A 21,449-nucleotide genomic window follows, 5' to 3' on the forward strand; every position below is an offset into this window, starting at 1 on the left:
ACTGACTGTGAGGGATCTGCAGCAAGTCAGTATCTCTGTGAAACTGACTGTGAGGGATCTACAGCAAGTCAGTATCTCTGTGAAACTGACTGTGAGGGATCTACGGCAAGTCGGTATCTCTGTGAAACTGACTGTGATGGATCTACAGCAAGTCAGTGTCTCTGTGAAACTGACTGTGAGGGATCTGCAGCAAGTCAGTATCTCTGTGGAACTGTGAGGGATCTACAGCAAGTCAGTATCTCTGTGAAACTGTGAGGGATCGACAGCAAGTCAGTATCTCTGTGGAACTGACTGTGAGGGATCTACAGCAAGTCAGTATCTCTGTGAAACTGACTGTGAGGGATCTGCAGCAAGTCAGTATCACTGTGAAACTGACTGTGAGGGATCTACAGCAAATCAGTATCTCTGTGAAACTGACTGTGAGGGATCTACAGCAAGTCAGTATCTCTGTGAAACTGACTGTGAGGGATCTACGGCAAGTCGGTATCTCTGTGAAACTGACTGTGAGGGATCTACAGCAAGTCAGTATCTCTGTGAAACTGACTGTGAGGGATCTGCAGCAAGTCAGTATCTCTGTGGAACTGTGAGGGATCTACAGCAAGTCAGTATCTCTGTGAAACTGTGAGGGATCTGCAGCAAGTCAGTATCTCTGTGGAACTGACTGTGAGGGATCTACAGCAAGTCAGTATCTCTGTGAAACTGACTGTGAGGGATCTGCAGCAAGTCAGTATCACTGTGAAACTGACTGTGAGGGATCTACAGCAAATCAGTATCACTGTGAAACTGACTGTGAGGGATCTACGGCAAGTCAGTATCTCTGTGAAACTGACTGTGAGGGATCTGCAGCAAGTCAGTATCACTGTGAAACTGACTGTGAGGGATATACAGCAAGTCAGTATCACTGTGAAAATGACTGTGCAGGATCTACGGCAAGTCAGTATCTCTGTGAAACTGTGAGTGATCTGCAGCAAGTCAGTATCACTGTGTGAGGGATCTACAGCAAGTCAGTATCACTGTGAAACTGACTGTGGTGGATCTACAGCAAGTCAGTATCTCTGTGAAACTGACTGTGAGTGATCTACGGCAAGTCAGTATCGCTGTGAAACTGACTGTGATGGATCTACAGCAAGTCAGTATCTCTGTGATACAAACTGTGAGGGATCTGCACAAGTCAGTATCACTGTGTGAGGGATCTACAGCAAGTCAGTATCACTGTGAAACTGACTGTGGTGGATCTACAGCAAGTCAGTATCTCTGTGAAACTGACTGTGAGTGATCTACAGCAAGTCAGTATCACTGTGAAACTGACTGTGATGGATCTACAGCAAGTCAGTATCTCTGTGAAACTGACTGTGAGTGATCTACAGCAAGTCAGTATCACTGTGAAACTGACTGTGAGTGATCTACAGCAAATCAGTATCTCTGTGAAACTGACTGTGAGCGATATACAGCCAGTCAGTTTCACTGTGAAACTGACTGTGAGGGATCTACGGCAAGTCAGTATCTCTGTGAAATTGACTGTGAGGGATCTACAGCAAGTCAGTATCACTGTGAAACTGTGAGTGATCTACAGCAAGTCATTATCTCTGTGAAACTGTGAGGGATCTACAGCATGTCAGTATCACTGTGTGAGGGATCTGCAGCAAGTCAGTATCACTGTGAAACTGTGAGTGATCTACAGCAAGTCAGTATCACTGTGAAACTGTGAGGGATCTACAGCAAGTCCGTATCACCGTGAAACTGATTGTGAGGGATCTGCAGCAAGTCAGTATCACTGTGAAACTGTGAGGGATCTACAGCAAGTCAGTATCACTGTGAAACTGACTGTGAGGGATCTACAGCAAGTCAGTATCACTGTGTGAGGGTTCTACAGCAAGTCAGTATCACTGTGAAACTGACTGTGATGGATCTACAGCAAGTCAGTATCTCTGTGAAACTGACTGTGAGCGATCTACAGCAAGTCAGTATCTCTGTGAAACTGACTGTGAGGGATCTGCAGCAAGTCAGTATCTCTGTGAAACTGACTGTGAGGGATCTACAGCAAGTCAGTATCTCTGTGAAACTGACTGTGAGGGATCTACGGCAAGTCGGTATCTCTGTGAAACTGACTGTGAGGGATCTACAGCAAGTCAGTGTCTCTGTGAAACTGACTGTGAGGGATCTGCAGCAAGTCAGTATCTCTGTGGAACTGTGAGGGATCTACAGCAAGTCAGTATCTCTGTGAAACTGTGAGGGATCGACAGCAAGTCAGTATCTCTGTGGAACTGACTGTGAGGGATCTACAGCAAGTCAGTATCTCTGTGAAACTGACTGTGAGGGATCTGCAGCAAGTCAGTATCACTGTGAAACTGACTGTGAGGGATCTACAGCAAATCAGTATCTCTGTGAAACTGACTGTGAGGGATCTACAGCAAGTCAGTATCTCTGTGAAACTGACTGTGAGGGATCTACGGCAAGTCGGTATCTCTGTGAAACTGACTGTGAGGGATCTACAGCAAGTCAGTATCTCTGTGAAACTGACTGTGAGGGATCTGCAGCAAGTCAGTATCTCTGTGGAACTGTGAGGGATCTACAGCAAGTCAGTATCTCTGTGAAACTGTGAGGGATCTGCAGCAAGTCAGTATCTCTGTGGAACTGACTGTGAGGGATCTACAGCAAGTCAGTATCTCTGTGAAACTGACTGTGAGGGATCTGCAGCAAGTCAGTATCACTGTGAAACTGACTGTGAGGGATCTACAGCAAATCAGTATCACTGTGAAACTGACTGTGAGGGATCTACGGCAAGTCAGTATCTCTGTGAAACTGACTGTGAGGGATCTGCAGCAAGTCAGTATCACTGTGAAACTGACTGTGAGGGATATACAGCAAGTCAGTATCACTGTGAAAATGACTGTGCAGGATCTACGGCAAGTCAGTATCTCTGTGAAACTGTGAGTGATCTGCAGCAAGTCAGTATCACTGTGAAACTGACTGTGAGGGATCTACAGCAAGTCAGTATCTCTGTGAAACTGTGAGGGATCTACAGCATGTCAGTGTCACTGTGAAACTGACTGTTAGGGATCTACGGCAAGTCAGTATCTCTGTGAAACTGACTGTGAGGGATCTACAGCAAATCAGTATCACTCTGAAACTGACTGTGCGATATCTACAGCAAGTCAGTAACTCTGTAAAACTGTGAAGGATCTATGGCAAGTCAGTATCACTGAAACTGACTGTGCAGGATCTACGGCAAGTCAGTATCTCTGTGAAACTGAGGGATTTGCAGCAAGTCAGTATCTCTGTGAAACTGACTGTGAGGGATCTACAGCAAGTCAGTATCACTTTGAAACTGACTGTGTGGGATCTACAGCAAGTCAGTATCACTGTGAAACTGACTGTGATGGATCTACAGCTAGTCAGTATCTCTGTGAAACTGACTGTGAGGGATCTACAGCAAGTCAGTATCTCTGTGAAACTGACTGGGAGGGATCTGCAGCAAGTCAGTATCACTGTGAAACTGACTGTGAGTGATCTACAGCAAGTCAGTATCTCTGTGAAACTGTGAGGGATCTACAGCAAGTCAGTATCTCTGTGAAACTGACTGTGAGGGATCTACAGCAAGTCAGTATCACTGTGAAACTGACTGTGAGGGATCTACAGCAAGTCAGTATCTCTGGGAAACTGACTGTGAGGGATCTGCAGCAAGTCAGTATCTCTTTGAAACTGTGAGTGATCTACAGCAAGTCAGTATCACTGTGAAAGTGTGAGGGATCTACAGCAAGTCAGGATCTCTGTGAAACTGTGAGTGATCTACAGCAAGTCAGGATCTCTGTAAAACTGTGAGGGATCTACAGCAAGTCAGTATCACTGTGTGAGGGATCTACAGCAAGTCAGTATCTCTGTGAAACTGTGAGTGATCTACAGCAAGTCAGTATCACTGGGAAACTGTGAGTGATCTACAGCAAGTCAGTATCACTGTTAAACTGATTGTGAGGGATCTACAGCAATTCAGTATCACTGTGAAACTGATTGTGAGGGATCTACAGCAAGTCAGTATCAGTGTGAAACTGACTGTGAGGGATCTGCAGCAAGTCAGTATCACTGTGAAACTGACTGTGAGGGATATACAGCAAGTCAGTATCACTGTGAAACTGACTGTGCAGGATCTACGGCAAGTCAGTATCTCTGTGAAACTGTGAGTGATCTGCAGCAAGTCAGTATCACTGTGAAACTGACTGTGATGGATCTACAGCAAGTTAGTATCTCTGTGAAACTGACTGTGAGGGATCGACAGCAAGTCAGTATCTCTGTGAAACTGTGAGGGATCTACAGCATGTCAGTGTCACTGTGAAACTGACTGTGAGGGATCTACAGCAAGTCAGTATCACTGTGTGAGGGATCTACAGCAAGTCAGTATCACTGTGAAACTGACTGTGGTGGATCTACAGCAAGTCAGTATCTCTGTGAAACTGACTGTGAGTGATCTACAGCAAGTCAGTATCACTGTGAAACTGACTGTGAGGGATCTACAGCAAGTCAGTATCTCTGTGAAACTGACTGTGAGTGATCTACAGCAAGTCAGTATCACTGTGAAACTGACTGTGAGTGATCTACAGCAAGTCAGTATCTCTGTGAAACTGACTGTGAGGGATCTACAGCAAGTCAGTATCACTGTGAAACTGTGAGTGATCTACAGCAAGTCAGTATCTCTCTGAAACTGTGAGGGATCTACAGCAAGTCAGTATCACTGTGTGAGGGATCTGCAGCAAGTCAGTATCACTGTGAAACTGTGAGTGATCTACAGCAAGTCAGTATCACTGTGAAACTGTGAGGGATCTACAGCAAATCAGTATCACTGTGAAACTGATTGTGAGGGATCTGCAGCAAGTCAGTATCACTGTGAAACTGACAGTGAGGGATCTACAGCAAATCAGTATCACTGTGAAACTGTGAGGGATCTACAGCAAGTCAGTATCACCGTGAAACTGATTGTGAGGGATCTGCAGCAAGTCAGTATCACTGTGAAACTGTGAGGGATCTACAGCAAGTCAGTATCACTGTGAAACTGACTGTGATGGATCTGCACAAGTCAGTATCACTGTGAAACTGACTGTGAGGGATCTGCAGCAAGTCAGTATCACTGTGAAACTGAGGGATCTACAGTAAGTCAGTATCACTGTGAAACTGACTGTGAGGGATCTGCACAAGTCAGTATCACTGTGTGAGGGATCTACAGCAAGTCAGTATCACTGTGAAACTGACTGTGGTGGATCTACAGCAAGTCAGTATCTCTTTGAAACTGACTGTGAGTGATCTACAGCAAGTCAGTATCGCTGTGAAACTGACTGTGATGGATCTACAGCAAGTCAGTATCTCTGTGATACAAACTGTGAGGGATCTGCACAAGTCAGTATCACTGTGTGAGGGATCTACAGCAAGTCAGTATCACTGTGAAACTGACTGTGGTGGATCTACAGCAAGTCAGTATCACTGTGAAACTGACTGTGAGTGATCTACAGCAGGTCAGTATCACTGTGAAACTGACTGTGATGGATCTACAGCAAGTCAGTATCTCTGTGAAACTGACTGTGAGTGATCTACAGCAAGTCAGTATCACTGTGAAACTGACTGTGAGTGATCTACAGCAAATCAGTATCTCTGTGAAACTGACTGTGAGGGATATACAGCCAGTCAGTTTCACTGTGAAACTGACTGTGAGGGATCTACGGCAAGTCAGTATCTCTGTGAAATTGACTGTGAGGGATCTACAGCAAGTCAGTATCACTGTGAAACTGTGAGTGATCTACAGCAAGTCATTATCTCTGTGAAACTGTGAGGGATCTACAGCATGTCAGTATCACTGTGTGAGGGATCTGCAGCAAGTCAGTATCACTGTGAAACTGTGAGTGATCTACAGCAAGTCAGTATCACTGTGAAACTGTGAGGGATCTACAGCAAGTCCGTATCACCGTGAAACTGATTGTGAGGGATCTGCAGCAAGTCAGTATCACTGTGAAACTGTGAGGGATCTACAGCAAGTCAGTATCACTGTGAAACTGACTGTGAGGGATCTACAGCAAGTCAGTATCACTGTGTGAGGGTTCTACAGCAAGTCAGTATCACTGTGAAACTGACTGTGATGGATCTACAGCAAGTCAGTATCTCTGTGAAACTGACTGTGAGCGATCTACAGCAAGTCAGTATCTCTGTGAAACTGACTGTGAGGGATCTGCAGCAAGTCAGTATCTCTGTGAAACTGACTGTGAGGGATCTACAGCAAGTCAGTATCTCTGTGAAACTGACTGTGAGGGATCTACAGCAAGTCAGTATCTCTGTGAAACTGACTGTGAGGGATCTGCAGCAAGTCAGTATCTCTGTGGAACTGTGAGGGATCTACAGCAAGTCAGTATCTCTGTGAAACTGTGAGGGATCTGCAGCAAGTCAGTATCTCTGTGGAACTGACTGTGAGGGATCTACAGCAAGTCAGTATCTCTGTGAAACTGACTGTGAGGGATCTGCAGCAAGTCAGTATCACTGTGAAACTGACTGTGAGGGATCTACAGCAAATCAGTATCACTGTGAAACTGACTGTGAGGGATCTACGGCAAGTCAGTATCTCTGTGAAACTGACTGTGAGGGATCTGCAGCAAGTCAGTATCACTGTGAAACTGACTGTGAGGGATATACAGCAAGTCAGTATCACTGTGAAAATGACTGTGCAGGATCTACGGCAAGTCAGTATCTCTGTGAAACTGTGAGTGATCTGCAGCAAGTCAGTATCACTGTGTGAGGGATCTACAGCAAGTCAGTATCACTGTGAAACTGACTGTGGTGGATCTACAGCAAGTCAGTATCTCTGTGAAACTGACTGTGAGTGATCTACAGCAAGTCAGTATCGCTGTGAAACTGACTGTGATGGATCTACAGCAAGTCAGTATCTCTGTGATACAAACTGTGAGGGATCTGCACAAGTCAGTATCACTGTGTGAGGGATCTACAGCAAGTCAGTATCACTGTGAAACTGACTGTGGTGGATCTACAGCAAGTCAGTATCTCTGTGAAACTGACTGTGAGTGATCTACAGCAAGTCAGTATCACTGTGAAACTGACTGTGATGGATCTACAGCAAGTCAGTATCTCTGTGAAACTGACTGTGAGTGATCTACAGCAAGTCAGTATCACTGTGAAACTGACTGTGAGTGATCTACAGCAAATCAGTATCTCTGTGAAACTGACTGTGAGGGATATACAGCCAGTCAGTTTCACTGTGAAACTGACTGTGAGGGATCTACGGCAAGTCAGTATCTCTGTGAAATTGACTGTGAGGGATCTACAGCAAGTCAGTATCACTGTGAAACTGTGAGTGATCTACAGCAAGTCATTATCTCTGTGAAACTGTGAGGGATCTACAGCATGTCAGTATCACTGTGTGAGGGATCTGCAGCAAGTCAGTATCACTGTGAAACTGTGAGTGATCTACAGCAAGTCAGTATCACTGTGAAACTGTGAGGGATCTACAGCAAGTCCGTATCACCGTGAAACTGATTGTGAGGGATCTGCAGCAAGTCAGTATCACTGTGAAACTGTGAGGGATCTACAGCAAGTCAGTATCACTGTGAAACTGACTGTGAGGGATCTACAGCAAGTCAGTATCACTGTGTGAGGGTTCTACAGCAAGTCAGTATCACTGTGAAACTGACTGTGATGGATCTACAGCAAGTCAGTATCTCTGTGAAACTGACTGTGAGCGATCTACAGCAAGTCAGTATCTCTGTGAAACTGACTGTGAGGGATCTGCAGCAAGTCAGTATCTCTGTGAAACTGACTGTGAGGGATCTACAGCAAGTCAGTATCTCTGTGAAACTGACTGTGAGGGATCTACGGCAAGTCGGTATCTCTGTGAAACTGACTGTGAGGGATCTACAGCAAGTCAGTGTCTCTGTGAAACTGACTGTGAGGGATCTGCAGCAAGTCAGTATCTCTGTGGAACTGTGAGGGATCTACAGCAAGTCAGTATCTCTGTGAAACTGTGAGGGATCGACAGCAAGTCAGTATCTCTGTGGAACTGACTGTGAGGGATCTACAGCAAGTCAGTATCTCTGTGAAACTGACTGTGAGGGATCTGCAGCAAGTCAGTATCACTGTGAAACTGACTGTGAGGGATCTACAGCAAATCAGTATCTCTGTGAAACTGACTGTGAGGGATCTACAGCAAGTCAGTATCTCTGTGAAACTGACTGTGAGGGATCTACGGCAAGTCGGTATCTCTGTGAAACTGACTGTGAGGGATCTACAGCAAGTCAGTATCTCTGTGAAACTGACTGTGAGGGATCTGCAGCAAGTCAGTATCTCTGTGGAACTGTGAGGGATCTACAGCAAGTCAGTATCTCTGTGAAACTGTGAGGGATCTGCAGCAAGTCAGTATCACTGTGAAACTGACTGTGAGGGATATACAGCAAGTCAGTATCACTGTGAAAATGACTGTGCAGGATCTACGGCAAGTCAGTATCTCTGTGAAACTGTGAGTGATCTGCAGCAAGTCAGTATCACTGTGAAACTGACTGTGAGGGATCTACAGCATGTCAGTGTCACTGTGAAACTGACTGTTAGGGATCTACGGCAAGTCAGTATCTCTGTGAAACTGACTGTGAGGGATCTACAGCAAATCAGTATCACTCTGAAACTGACTGTGCGATATCTACAGCAAGTCAGTAACTCTGTAAAACTGTGAAGGATCTATGGCAAGTCAGTATCACTGAAACTGACTGTGCAGGATCTACGGCAAGTCAGTATCTCTGTGAAACTGAGGGATTTGCAGCAAGTCAGTATCACTGTGTGAGGGATCTACAGCAAGTCAGTATCTCTGTGAAACTGACTGTGAGGGATCTACAGCAAGTCAGTATCACTTTGAAACTGACTGTGTGGGATCTACAGCAAGTCAGTATCTCTGTGAAACTGACTGTGAGGGATCTACAGCAAGTCAGTATCACTGTGAAACTGACTGTGATGGATCTACAGCTAGTCAGTATCTCTGTGAAACTGACTGTGAGGGATCTACAGCAAGTCAGTATCTCTGTGAAACTGACTGTGAGGGATCTACAGCAAGTCAGTATCTCTGTGAAACTGACTGTGTGGGATCTACAGCAAGTCAGTATCACCGTGTGAGGGATCTACAGCAAGTCAGTATCACTGTGAAACTGACTGTGAGGGATCTGCAGCAAGTCAGTATCTCTGTGAAACTGTGAGGGATCTACAGCAAGTCAGGATCTCTGTGAAACTGTGAGTGATCTACAGCAAGTCAGGATCTCTGTAAAACTCTGAGGGATCTACAGCAAGTCAGTATCACTGTGTGAGGGATCTACAGCAAGTCAGTATCTCTGTGAAACTGTGAGTGATCTACAGCAAGTCGGAATCACTGTGAAACTGTGAGTGATCTACAGCAAGTCAGTATCACTGTGAAACTGATTGTGAGGGATCTGCAGCAAGTCAGTATCACTGTGAAACTGACTGTGAGGGATATACAGCAAGTCAGTATCAGTGTGAAACTGACTGTGAGGGATCTACAGCAAGTCAGTATCACTGTGAAACTGTGAGGGATTGACACCAAGTCAGTATCACTGTGAAACTGTGAGGGATCTACAGCAAGTCAGTATCTCTGTGAAACTGACTGTGAGGGATCTGCAGCGAGTCAGTATCACTGTGAAACTCACTGTGAGATATCTACAGTAAGTCACTATCTCTGTGAAACTGTGAGGGATCTACGGCAAGTCAGTATCACTGTGAAACTGACTGTGAGGGATATACAGCAAGTCAGTATCACTGTGAAACTGTGAGTGATCTACAGCAAGTCAGTATCTCTGTGAAACTGTGAGGGATCTACGGCAAATCAGTATCACTGTGAAACTGACTGTGAGGAATCTGCAGCAAGTCAGTATCACCTTCATCCCCTCCCCCACTCACCCAGCCTCTCTGGTCTCTTAGTTAAATGTCTTGCACAGATTGAATTTGAATTAGCAGTGTTATGTGTAGGTTCACATTTCAAAATGTCAACCACATCTGTCTGCATTGGTGGTTCACATTTTACTTCTAGGATTACCTAACGTTTTGCAATAGTTTTATAAAGCTTTGCAGATTGACCTGCACCCAGTGACCTGTGCTTACATACCAGTGTTCAAGCTTGGGGTTGCAGTGCATGTTTGTAATGAATTCCAAAGTGCTAACGTGTGCTGTGAGGTTCCACTCGACACCCCAGCTGCGCAGGTAAAAGGAGAGAAAAACACTCTCTCTGATTGCTGAAAACAAGTCAAAACATAAAGACCCTACTGGAGGAAACTGGACAAACCACTTTCAACTAACTGCCAAACCAAGAATCTCCAATCAACTATTCAACTGCAAAGATCAATGCTATCTGAATCGCCCCCACTCCCCACCTTAAAAACCACAGCATATCCCAGTCTATTTATCATGGACAAGCCAAAGATTGATTTGTATATTCTGGTTGTTTTGACTTTCACTGTTTGCATTTATTCTCTTTCCAAACTGAGTGTCCGTGCAACACATTTTATCCCCCTTTTTTCATTGTTTTAATAAACCCACGGTTTCTTTAACTCAAGAAATCCTGGTCAGATTGTTTTCTTTTAAAACATAAATACATTTGGGCTGGGGATAAAGTTCCAGAGGGAAGACTTTTTTTTAAAAAAATTAACCTTGTTGCTGACCAAATGAGGGAGGAATTGAAGAAAGGATGGGAGCCAGCCTACATAGACAGAGCAAGGGGCCCTTGAGGCTGTGCCGTGCAGCAAGGATCGATGCCTAGGAGCGTACAGGAAAAGGTTAACCTTTTACCCAAATGTAATCCTAACCATGGCCTTTGGTGCTTAAATATGGGTGTCATGTACACCATGGTCATCTCCTACATTGCAATTTGTACGAATATCTGAGTCTCTCGGTAACAACTCAGAAGGTGGGATGGAGGAATCAGCACAGGTTTAAGGAAATGTATTCTTTTCACTCTCCTTACATTTGTCACTGTGTCTTCGCATGCAAGTGGAGGGGGAGTATGCAAGCATTGTGCTTCCTACTTATGCTCCTGCTGTGAGGTGTTGTGGACTGAAGGGTGTTAACAAGCTCCAGTCTCTATGAAATCACGTTTTTCAACACGGGCATCTCACAGCTTGGGGAATCCCAGGTAGGTAACTCGTGCGAATGGACAGATACATGATGACCAATTACTGGAGTCTGTCAAATAAATATTAGAAACCTGATGGGAAATCGTGTTGACGTAAGGTTTGTATCAAGCATTAATGAACTGAGCTGGTACATTAAACTGCTGGCGTGTGAGCCACTTGGCGTTCACTGCTTGGGCTTCAGGTTTGACGATGGGCCAAGCGTCCTGGGGTGTGGAGCGTTTTCACAATGTAAGCCACCGAAGAGGTCCAGTTCAGCTTTATTTTTGTTCCCGCCGCACCCACCAAAGCTTTCTTTTCCTGACAGTAATTAATTCTGGGCAACGTGCTGAACAAATCTTTCTCTTTCATTCTTGTGGCTGGCTACATAGTCCCCCTCCCTCGATCATATGGCGTATAAAAGCCCTCCTCACTAGGCTGCTCATGAACTGTGCTGTTCCCAGAATGAGTAGCAATGGCACTGTTTAGCCCAGTGGTTCCCTCACCAGGATTCCGCCAAACCTCTTCGAAATCTGTTAGGAAGTTTAAATCCATTTTCATCAGATTCTAAGCAGTTTTAGTTGAATTTTGTGTTTCTGACCTTGCTTTCCATCAGGTTTCACTGTTACATATTCCATTTTACTTCCTTGTGATATCAGGGTTAGTGGGGTTGGAGGGGGGCTGGGGAGAAGGTTACTAATGTTTGTCAATGATGTCCTTTCAGGGAGGTTGTCCCAGGCAGACTTTACAGTTACCAAGTGAAGGTAGCAGCTGGATCTGCTTCGAGTGATCTCACCCCACCTCTTCTCTACGTACACGGCAGCCATTTTTGTGGGGACGAACGAGTGGAAAAGTAAGCAAAAATAAACCCAACTTAATCTTTAAAAAAAAACACACACTGATAATCTCCTTGTGTCTGGATTTTTGCTTCAAGTGTCAGTGTGTGAAGTGTTTTTCAACCGAATACTTGGGAGGTCTGGGCTTGACCAGTCCATTAGGTTGAGGTCCAACCTTGCAGTGAGGGAGGGGGAGATCTTTTGTCACCACCAGTTGACAGGTTGAGGAGGCAACGGCCTAGTGGTACTATTAACCCAGGTAATGTTCTGTGTTTGAATCCCACCAAAGTAGATGGTGTAATTTGAATCCAATAAGTACCTGGAATTAAAAGTCTAATGATGACCATGAAGCCACTGTAAATTGTCAGAAAAACCCATCTCGTTCACTAATACCCTTTAGGGAAGGAAGCTGCCATCCTTACCTGGTCTGGCCTACAAGTGACTCCAGACCCACAGCAATGTGGTTGACCATTAATTGCCTTCTGGGTAATTAGGAATGGGCAGTATGTGCTGTTCTAACAGTGATGCCCTCTTCCTGTGAATGAATAATAAAAATAAAGATCACTTCTAATCTCTGGTCATTGAATTAAACTTCACTAAGTCTCAGGATCTTTCTTGCCCAGATTAAAGACCCTACTCAATGTTGTGTTAAGGCCAAGGGATCCACCTCATGACAGGTCAGTTGACTCTGGCTTACTCCCATTCCAGACATTTAGGACAACACTGGAACTCCTGAGAGTGCTTCAAGCAATGTTGAATTTTGATATGAGGAAAGTAAAAATGGACAGTACATGAATTTGGTTCATGTGACAATTAACAGATCCTTGAATGTCTGTTGAAGTGGACTCCACTATGCATTGTGGGTGTGATCTCTATACTGTGGGTTATTGCTGTGTGACCTCTGCTCTGTGCTGAGCTGATTGATCTCACAATCAGATGATGGAGCTGGCCCTGGTCTCTGAACTTGGCCCCTCTAGGATTCCAGAGCTCGCCAGCTTTCAGAGACCTTTCTGATAGTGAAGGATCCTCGGTCGGAGCCAGACCATGCTCCCTTGTTACTGCATCGACAGTCCTATTGTCGAGAGCCCAAACACATTTACATCGCATTTTACTGTGTTTTGCTGAGTGAGTGTGACAGTTGTAAGAGAGCACAGTGTCAGGGTGACAAAATGGTCAGGGTGTGACGTTGTCAAGGTAACAGGCTGGAAGGGCGAACTACGGAAGATTAAAGTTCCTGGGCCATTCCTGTGTAGCCAGTGATGTGGGACACTGCAGGGTTCACCGTTACTTATCTTCAGGGTTATATCCAGTCTCTGTGTGTTCGATGGAAGATTTGGATTGAGATATCCATTCAATGAATGAAACATACTCTGCATTTATGGCAGATAAATATAGCAGCCAGTGACAAGCACCCAAAGCTGGAGAATGTGCTTCTGGTGATTTATTGAATGAGGGAAATAAATGTGAGGTGGAAGAACACTCTTTCGATATGCCAGAGGATCCTGTACACCCAAAGTAGCAGAAGGTTTAAGACCTCAATGTGTTCAGGTCTTGAGTCCAGCTTAGACCCAATGCCTCTGACCAAAAGTGATAGTCTGAATTTTCTCCTGATACAGTTGGCATAGTGGGACGCTGTTCAGCCAGAATTAGCAGGTTCTGGTTGTCAGGAAGCTTCATGTCGACGGGGAAGGGTCACGGGCCTGTTCTGTCCCTTTTCCAGTAGGAGTTAGTAAGTAATGGGCTGCCAAAGGGGAGAACTTGGCTGGAGCCTCTCCTTCCCGAAAGCGGCCCTCAGTTGAGCGAATTAGTGAAATGCAATCAAATGGGAGGCAACAGTCGGTGATCCCAGGAAGCCGTGACAAATCACCTGTGGAAGGAAAGCACCAAGGAAACATTGCACAGCCAGCATGATGGCATTGGAGAGAAGCCTTGGAGTAATTACAGCACCAGGAGGGAGCGGTTTGGACCAAGATAGTCACATTGTACTAAACACAAAGCAGCACGATGTATGTTGCTGATAATACGCTTGGTAATTTTTTTTTGAGTTAATGTGACTGGTAAGCAATGTCAATAGAGCTCCATGTTTGGAAGACCCTTACAGGTGACCTTCCTATTGTGTTCACGTGCAGAGTAAGCTGAGGAGTTTCAATATATTTCATGTATGTTATTTTCTCTCCCAGCAACCTCGGAGAAGAGTGTGATGATGGTAATTTATTAGACGGCGATGGCTGTTCAAGGCGGTGTCAGATAGAGGAACATTTTAACTGTCTGGGTGAGTTCTCACTAAATAATGCTCCCAATGCCCAGGTAGCTCACTCCGTAGAGCATCTGATCTTGAAGCCCTGTATCACTGCCCCTGTGCCTGGTTATGTGTAATTTGATAGAATCCCTACAGTGTGGAAACAGGCCTTTCAGCCCAACAAGAATGGCAATGCACCCAGACCCATTCACCCACCCTATTATCCTATATTTACCCCTGACTAACACACCTAACCTACACATCCCTGAACACTGAGGGCAATTTAGCACGGCCAATTCACCTGACCTGCACACCTTTGCACTGTGGGAGGAAACTTAAGCACTCAGAGGAAACTCACGCAGACATGGGGAGAAATGTGCAAACTCCACACAGACAGTTGTCCAAGGCTGGAATCGAACCCGGGTCTCTGGTACTGTGAGCCAGCATGCTGCCCTATATGTACATACACTACCCCCTGCATCTTGTTTTGTCTAATGTACATAAGCTGATCACAGAGCAGAAGTTGGCCATTTAGTTGACTTGTAGGTGCAACAGGTAATCAGAAAGGCTAATGGAATATTGGCTTTCATTGCTAGAGGGATTGAATTTCAGAGCAGGGAGGTTCTGGTGCATTTGAACAAAGTGTTGGTGAGGCCACGCCTGGAGTATTGTGCACAGTTCTGGTCTCCTTACTTGAGGAAGGATATATTAGTTTTGGAGGCTGTGCTGATGAAGTTCACCAAGTTGATTCTGGAGATGAAGGGGTTACCCTAGGAGGAAGGGTTGAGCTGCCTGGGACTGTACTCACTAGAATTCAGAAGAATGAGAGGGAATCTTATGGAAACTTATACAATTATGAAAGGGATAGATGAGATAGGGGCAGGCATATTGTTTCCTCTGGTGGATGAGACTAGGACTGGGGGACATGGCCTCAAGGTTAGGGGATGTAGACTTAGGAGGAACTGCTTTTCCCAGAGAGTAGGGAATCTGTGGAATTCTCTGCCCATTGAAGAAGTAGATGCATTCATTAAATATATTCAAAACACAGTTGGATGGGATTTTGCATGGAAGGGTTATGGGGATAATGCAGATAGGAGGAGCTGAGACGATGGATAGATCAGCCATGATCGTAATGAATGGCAGAGCAAGCTTGACGGGCCAAATGGCATTCTCCTGCTTCTTGACGTTCAATAAAATCACAGATGATCTGATAATCCTCAGCTCCACCTTCCTGACTTTTCTTCATAACTTTTGATTCCCTTATTGATTAAAAATCTGTCTGTCTCAGCCTTGAACATAACTAATGATCCAGGCTCTGCATCCTATGTGCCTAAGGAATTCTATCTCTTCACTGTCTTCTGAAGAGAAGAAATTCCTCCTCATCTCTGTCCTAACTGGGTGACCGCCTTGCTCTGAGATTATTTAACCCTTGGCTCTACAATGGGAAATAAGCTTTCTACATCTACCCTCTCTAGTTCACTAAGGCTCTTCTGCCTTTCAGTAAGGTCTCCTCTCATTCTCTTGGCTTCCACTGAGTCCGAAGCTAACCTACTCAACCTCTCCTGAGAAAAAAGGCCTGCACAGAAACAGACCCTTCCTCCCAACTCATCCATTCCAACCAGATGTCCTAAATTAATCTAGTCCCATTTGTCAGCACTTGTCCTATATCCCTCCAAATCCTTCCTGTTCCTATACCCATCAAGATGCCTTTTGAATGTTGTAATTTTACCAGCCTCCACCACTTCCCTACACGTATCATCCTCTGTGTGAAATTGTTGCTCCTGAGGTCCCTTTTATATCTTTCCCCTCTTACCCTAAATCTATACCCTCTAGTTCTGGACTCCCCCACTCTGGGGAAAAGACCTTGTCTATTTATCCTATCCATGTCCCTAATGATTTTATAAACCTCTGCAAGGTCACCTCTCAGCCTCTGACGCTTCAGGGAAAACAGATCCAGCCTATCTGTTCAGCCTTTCCCTGTAGCTCAAACTCTCCAACACTCGCAACATCCTTGTAAATCTTTTTTGACCCCTTTCAAGTTTCATCATATCCTTAACTACAAGAATAGTTTTATTCTAAGTTAATGTGAATGGCTCCTATGCACGGTGATGGTACATACTTTTCACTGTATTTTTTAATAATACAAGTGACAATAAAGGATTCAATTCAATTCTTCTTGGATGTTGTCGTGTTACTTGTTACTTGTATTACTGATTTCCTCTTGCTCCTTATGTTGGGAAAATCTCCCACTGGCAAATATTGTTTGCAAATCTTTCTGTCACTGATTTGTGTGTTTTTTTACCTCAGTGAACTTTGTGGCCCAATGTAGTTCCCTTTATCTCTCATTCTTAATTTCCCTTTACTGTTCTTGTATTTAACCTAACTATGGTCACTATTTCTCAGTTGTTATCAGTTACTCATTAACCAAAACCAGACCTTTGGTTTGCAAGAAACATACTCAACCAATAAGCGGTCCTGGATGAAAGAAAAAGCTTGATTCCTTTGGAAACGTTACTACCCTGTTGTTCTGAGCTGTCCAGAGATCAGAACCTGTCTTCCATCTCCTTTTCCTTTGTTCATTTCAGGCCAAAAAAGAATTATACTGTTTTCCATTCTCTTCCTTAATTGTATCCATGTGGATTCCATCTCCATGTAAATCCCCTAGGACATCCGTGTGTTCTAACACTGTGATACAATCACTTACTGTGAGCTGATCCCGCTAGCGTTCCTGCAAATGTAAAGATGGGGGATATCAAGTCTTGGCTTCAACTAACCTTAGGCCACATCTCTGCTATAGCTGATATATTTATCCTTCTGTACATAATCACATATCTAACAAGCCAACTTGGCTTGGAACACTTGTTTCATTCTGTTTATATACCATTCCCCCTTATCCAGTTAACTCCAATCCTTTTACCTGGTTTGGTCATTAAAGTTTTTGATACTTCCATGTCCTCTAGACCACCTCCTTCTGTGTCCTCTAGACCACCTCCTTCTGTGTCCTCTAGACCACCTCCTTCTGTGTCCTTTAGACCACCACCTTCTGTGATCTTTAGACCACCACCTTCTGTGTCCTTTAGACCACCACCTTCTGTGTCCTTTAGACCACCACCTTCTGTGACCTTTAGACCACCACCTTCTGTGACCTTTAGACCTCCTCCTTCTGTGATCTTTAGACCTCCTCCTTCTGTGTCCTTTAGACCTCCTCCTTCTGTGTCCTTTAGACCACCGCCTTCCGTAATATTTAGACCTCCATCTTCTATGACCTTTAGACCTCCACCTTCCTTGACCTTTAGACCTCCACCTTCCGTGACCTTTAGACCACCACCTTCTTGTTTCTTGATTTGGAGATGCCGGTATACAAAGTTAAAAATCACACAACACCAGGTTATAGTCCAACAGTTTTAATTGGAAGCTAATGTGCTTCCAATTAAACCTATTGGACTATAACCTGGTGTTGTGTGATTTTTAACTTTCTTGTTTCTTGGGTATCCGTTCTCCTCTGGGAATGTTATGTAGTGACCAATATTGCACCTTGCCTGAGGTCATTTAAATTGTCTGCTCAATGGCTTTCACTGGAAACTAATTCCAGGAGTTTGTCATGCTTTGCCTGAAAGATATTGCTCCAGTAATCTTCCATAAGATATTTTGAATATACGGAACAGAAGCAGGTCATCCTGCTTTGTCACTCAAACATCCTCCAATCCATTCTGCTAAGGATTCAACATGAGTCTCCAGTCCTTTCTTGTCCCTTGTGGGCTGGTCTATATTCCCTTTCAATGGCTCTCTCTCTCCCTTCGGCCAATCAACAGGCATTGATCTATTCTAAGTCAGTTTTCCAGGCTTCTATGCTATGTCATTTCAAGTGCTCTTCTGAATCAATCTTAAATGTTCCTGCTTCTCCTGGGTGAAAATAAAATTCCTTAAATCCCCACTAAACCTCCTGCTCCTAACCTTAAAACTGTGCCCCCGTGTTGACCTGTTTACTAAGGGGAAAGGTTTCTCCCTATCAATCAGATTGTGCCCTGTCAGATTTCTGTAAATCTCAATCAGGTACCCCCCCCCCCCCGCAACTCAGCCTTCTCCATTCTAAAGAAAACAACACCAGTCTCTCCAGTCTCTCTTCATTGCTCTAGCCACTCATGCAGTCACAACCTTCCTATAGCATGGTGACAATTTAATGCATTGATACTATTTGACTCAAGCAAGATAGTGAGCTCCACAAGTGGTAACACTGGGAGAGGTTTAATGCTCTCCCCTCTAAATGGCGGTGAGGGGTTGGGGAGGGGTAGTGACACGTGTTCTAGCATGGATGTTAGAATCCACTGTCTTCCAGTCCCCACCCTGATTAAGTCCATGATAGGAAGGCTGGTGTCTCTGCCACTCATCATTCCCCTTTCAGGATGTGCCATGTTAACATGTCTTCATGGATGTGGCTGTTCTAGACTCTGGCTGATAGCTCTTGGTAGGTGAAACCTCTGCCCCCCACTCCCCCCTTCCACTAGCATTCATGAACCTGAGGAGAGCCCACTGCCGTCCTATTAAATCCCTGCTTAATACAGTAGATCTTTCATTATACAGGGCAGGTGCATCTCCCACTAGCTCTCCAATCGCTGCCATTTTAAAGCATCTGCTCTGTCTTTGTGCGCTCTTCCAAACACCTCTGTTAGTCAGCCCTGAGTCTCATGTAAATAGAGACCCAAGCTGATGTAACATCCACTTGCTGGTATCATCTGTAAAACCTAATTTTTAAACATTGTCCTTGTTTTTTTGAATTATTTCTATTTTTAAAAATTTGCTCGTGTGTAGGTGTCACTTACTAAGCCAGCATTTATTACCCATCTCTAATTGCCCTGAGGGCAGGTGTGAATCAGCCATGTTGCTGTGGGTATGGAGACACATGTTGGCCAGACTGGGGAAGGATGGCAGACTCCCCCCCCCCACCCCACTGCTCCTTTCAGGATATTAGAAGTTACACTGTTGTCATGAGGCTGTTTTCTTTCAATTCCAGATTTTTACTGTATTCAGACTTCACCGTCTACCTTGGTAGAATTCGAACACTGGGCCCCAGAACATTAGCCTATGATTGTTGTTTATTAGGCTAGTGACATTTCCTATATACCATCACCTCTCCTATCATATCCAGCTTGTTATCCATGATTTTAAGTTTTCTTCTTAAACTTGAGTATATCATATTGGTCAATCTGATGAAGGTCTTCAAGTGAGACAAGGCAACTTTACTTCATTTTTACTCATGACTGTGAATTAACAGGACATAAACAACATTGTAATAAGCCATTCAGCTCAACTTGTGTAAGGTGATGTTTACGCTCCACACAAACTTCCTCCTTTCTTTCCTAATCTAACCATATTATCTCTCCCTAAATAATGACGCCACCATTGAACACCAACTTTCATTCCCAGGACTGTTACTGATTTAATCTCATCTGGAGATCTCCCCTCCACAGCTCCACAGCTTTTATAGTCCTCCAACCTCAGACAGCTTGCTTCTGCCTCCTTCCCAAAATCCACAACTGGAACTGTCCTGCTAGACCTATCATTTCAACCTGTTCCTGCCCCACTGAACTTATTCCTTCCTATTTTGTCCCTGTTTCTCCAAGCCCTTATGCTGTCATTTCTCAACTATGTTTGTAATTCTTCTGATACTTATGTAGGTTTCACAATTTCCAGTTTTCCGGTCTGAGCCACCTCCTGTCCTGTCCAGTTCCTCTTCACATCCATCCTTACATCCATCCTCCATTGTGATGTCTGAAGGTTCTTAACTTCTTCCTAGAAAAGAGGCCTATCCACCTCCACCCTCCTTCGGCTGACATTGTCACATGGACGACTTTCTCCTTAAACTCCTCTCACTTTATCCAAGTCCAAAGATGTGGCCATGGATACCCATATGGGTCCCACTTATATCTGTCTGTTTGTGGGATATACTTTATCCCTGTTCAACTCAGGCCCCCAGCCACAACTGTTTCCCCAGTACATCGATAATACCATTGGTACTGCTTCCAGCTCTCTCCCTCTCTCTCTCGAACTAGAAAATTTCATCACTTTGGTTCCAATTTCCATCCTTCTCTCACCTTCACGTCTCATCTCTGACTCTTTACCGTTTCTATCCTGGGATACCATGTACACCAGTATCACTGCAAACCCATTGACTCCTGAAGCTACCCAGATTGCACCTCCTCACATCCTCTTCCCTGCATTGCATTCTCCCAGTTTCTCTGTCTCCGTCCCATCTGTCCTGATATCATCTTCCATCAGTGAGCCTCTGGCATGACCTCTATTTTCTTTTGCTGACGATGCCTCTCACCGTTGCTGGAAGGGTCCTCAACCGTATCTGAGCCATCTCTAGCACGTCTGCCCTCACCCTTTCACCTCCCTTTCGGAACAACAGTGAGGTTCCCTCCCCTCATCCTCACTTGCCAACCCACCATCTCTGCATTCAAAGGATCAGCTCCTGCCATTTTCACCACCTCCAGCAAGAAGCTACGACTAAACCCATCTTCTACTGCCCTCTGCTATCAGCATTCACAGTGACCATCCGTACCTGACAGTCTGATCCCCTTCTCCATCACTCCTAACACTTCCTCATTCTTCCATGATTCTTTCCCGTGCATTTACCTCATCCCTCTTCACTGCCCAAGGCCTTAAGCACCCCTACTAAGTGAAGCAGTGTTTAACTTGTACTTCTTTTAATCTAGTCTACTGCTTTTGCTGCTCACAACGCGGTTTGCTTTACGTTGGTAAGACTAGACACAGACTGGGTGACCCTTTGTGGAACACCTCCTCTATTCACAAGAATGACCTTGACTTTGCAGTTGCTTGTCATTTAGTCATTTCAATAAACCACCATGTTCCCATGCCAACGCTTCTCTTCTGGGCCTGCTACAGTGTTCCAAAGAAGCTCAATGCAAGCTCAAGGAACAAAGCTTCCTGTCTCCCTTGGGCACTTTACAGCTTCGAGCATCGCTATGGGTTCTCACAACTTCAGAGCATGACCTCTATACAGTGCTCCCATTGTTCATATCTCCCCCACCCTTTCTTTGGCCATTTCTTGTTTACCTCCAATTGACTTACAGTCTGCAGAGCTGACCCACTTTCTTCTTTTCACAGCTAACATTTACACCTATTTGATATCTCTATCTCTCCTTTACTACTATTATCAGTGCTTTTCTCTTTTGCTGTGGGCACTATCGCAATCTGATCATTCACTCC

At 44.7% G+C, this 21,449-nt stretch overlaps 1 protein-coding gene across 1 annotated transcript in view; it reads left to right on the forward strand.

The window, feature by feature from the left end:
• The window catches only part of LOC132818488 (pappalysin-2-like), a 487,615-nt gene that overhangs the window by 263,733 nt on the left and 202,433 nt on the right, over positions 1 to 21,449 (forward strand). Inside the window, exons 8-9 of the mRNA XM_060829547.1 lie at positions 11,869 to 11,997; positions 14,161 to 14,252. Of these exons, the coding sequence (XP_060685530.1) occupies positions 11,869 to 11,997; positions 14,161 to 14,252 (221 nt within the window). The remainder of the gene's footprint in view (positions 1 to 11,868; positions 11,998 to 14,160; positions 14,253 to 21,449) is intronic.

The sequence above is a fragment of the Hemiscyllium ocellatum genome, chromosome 9, assembly GCF_020745735.1.
Source record: "Hemiscyllium ocellatum isolate sHemOce1 chromosome 9, sHemOce1.pat.X.cur, whole genome shotgun sequence".
NCBI classification, from domain to species: domain Eukaryota; kingdom Metazoa; phylum Chordata; class Chondrichthyes; order Orectolobiformes; family Hemiscylliidae; genus Hemiscyllium; species Hemiscyllium ocellatum.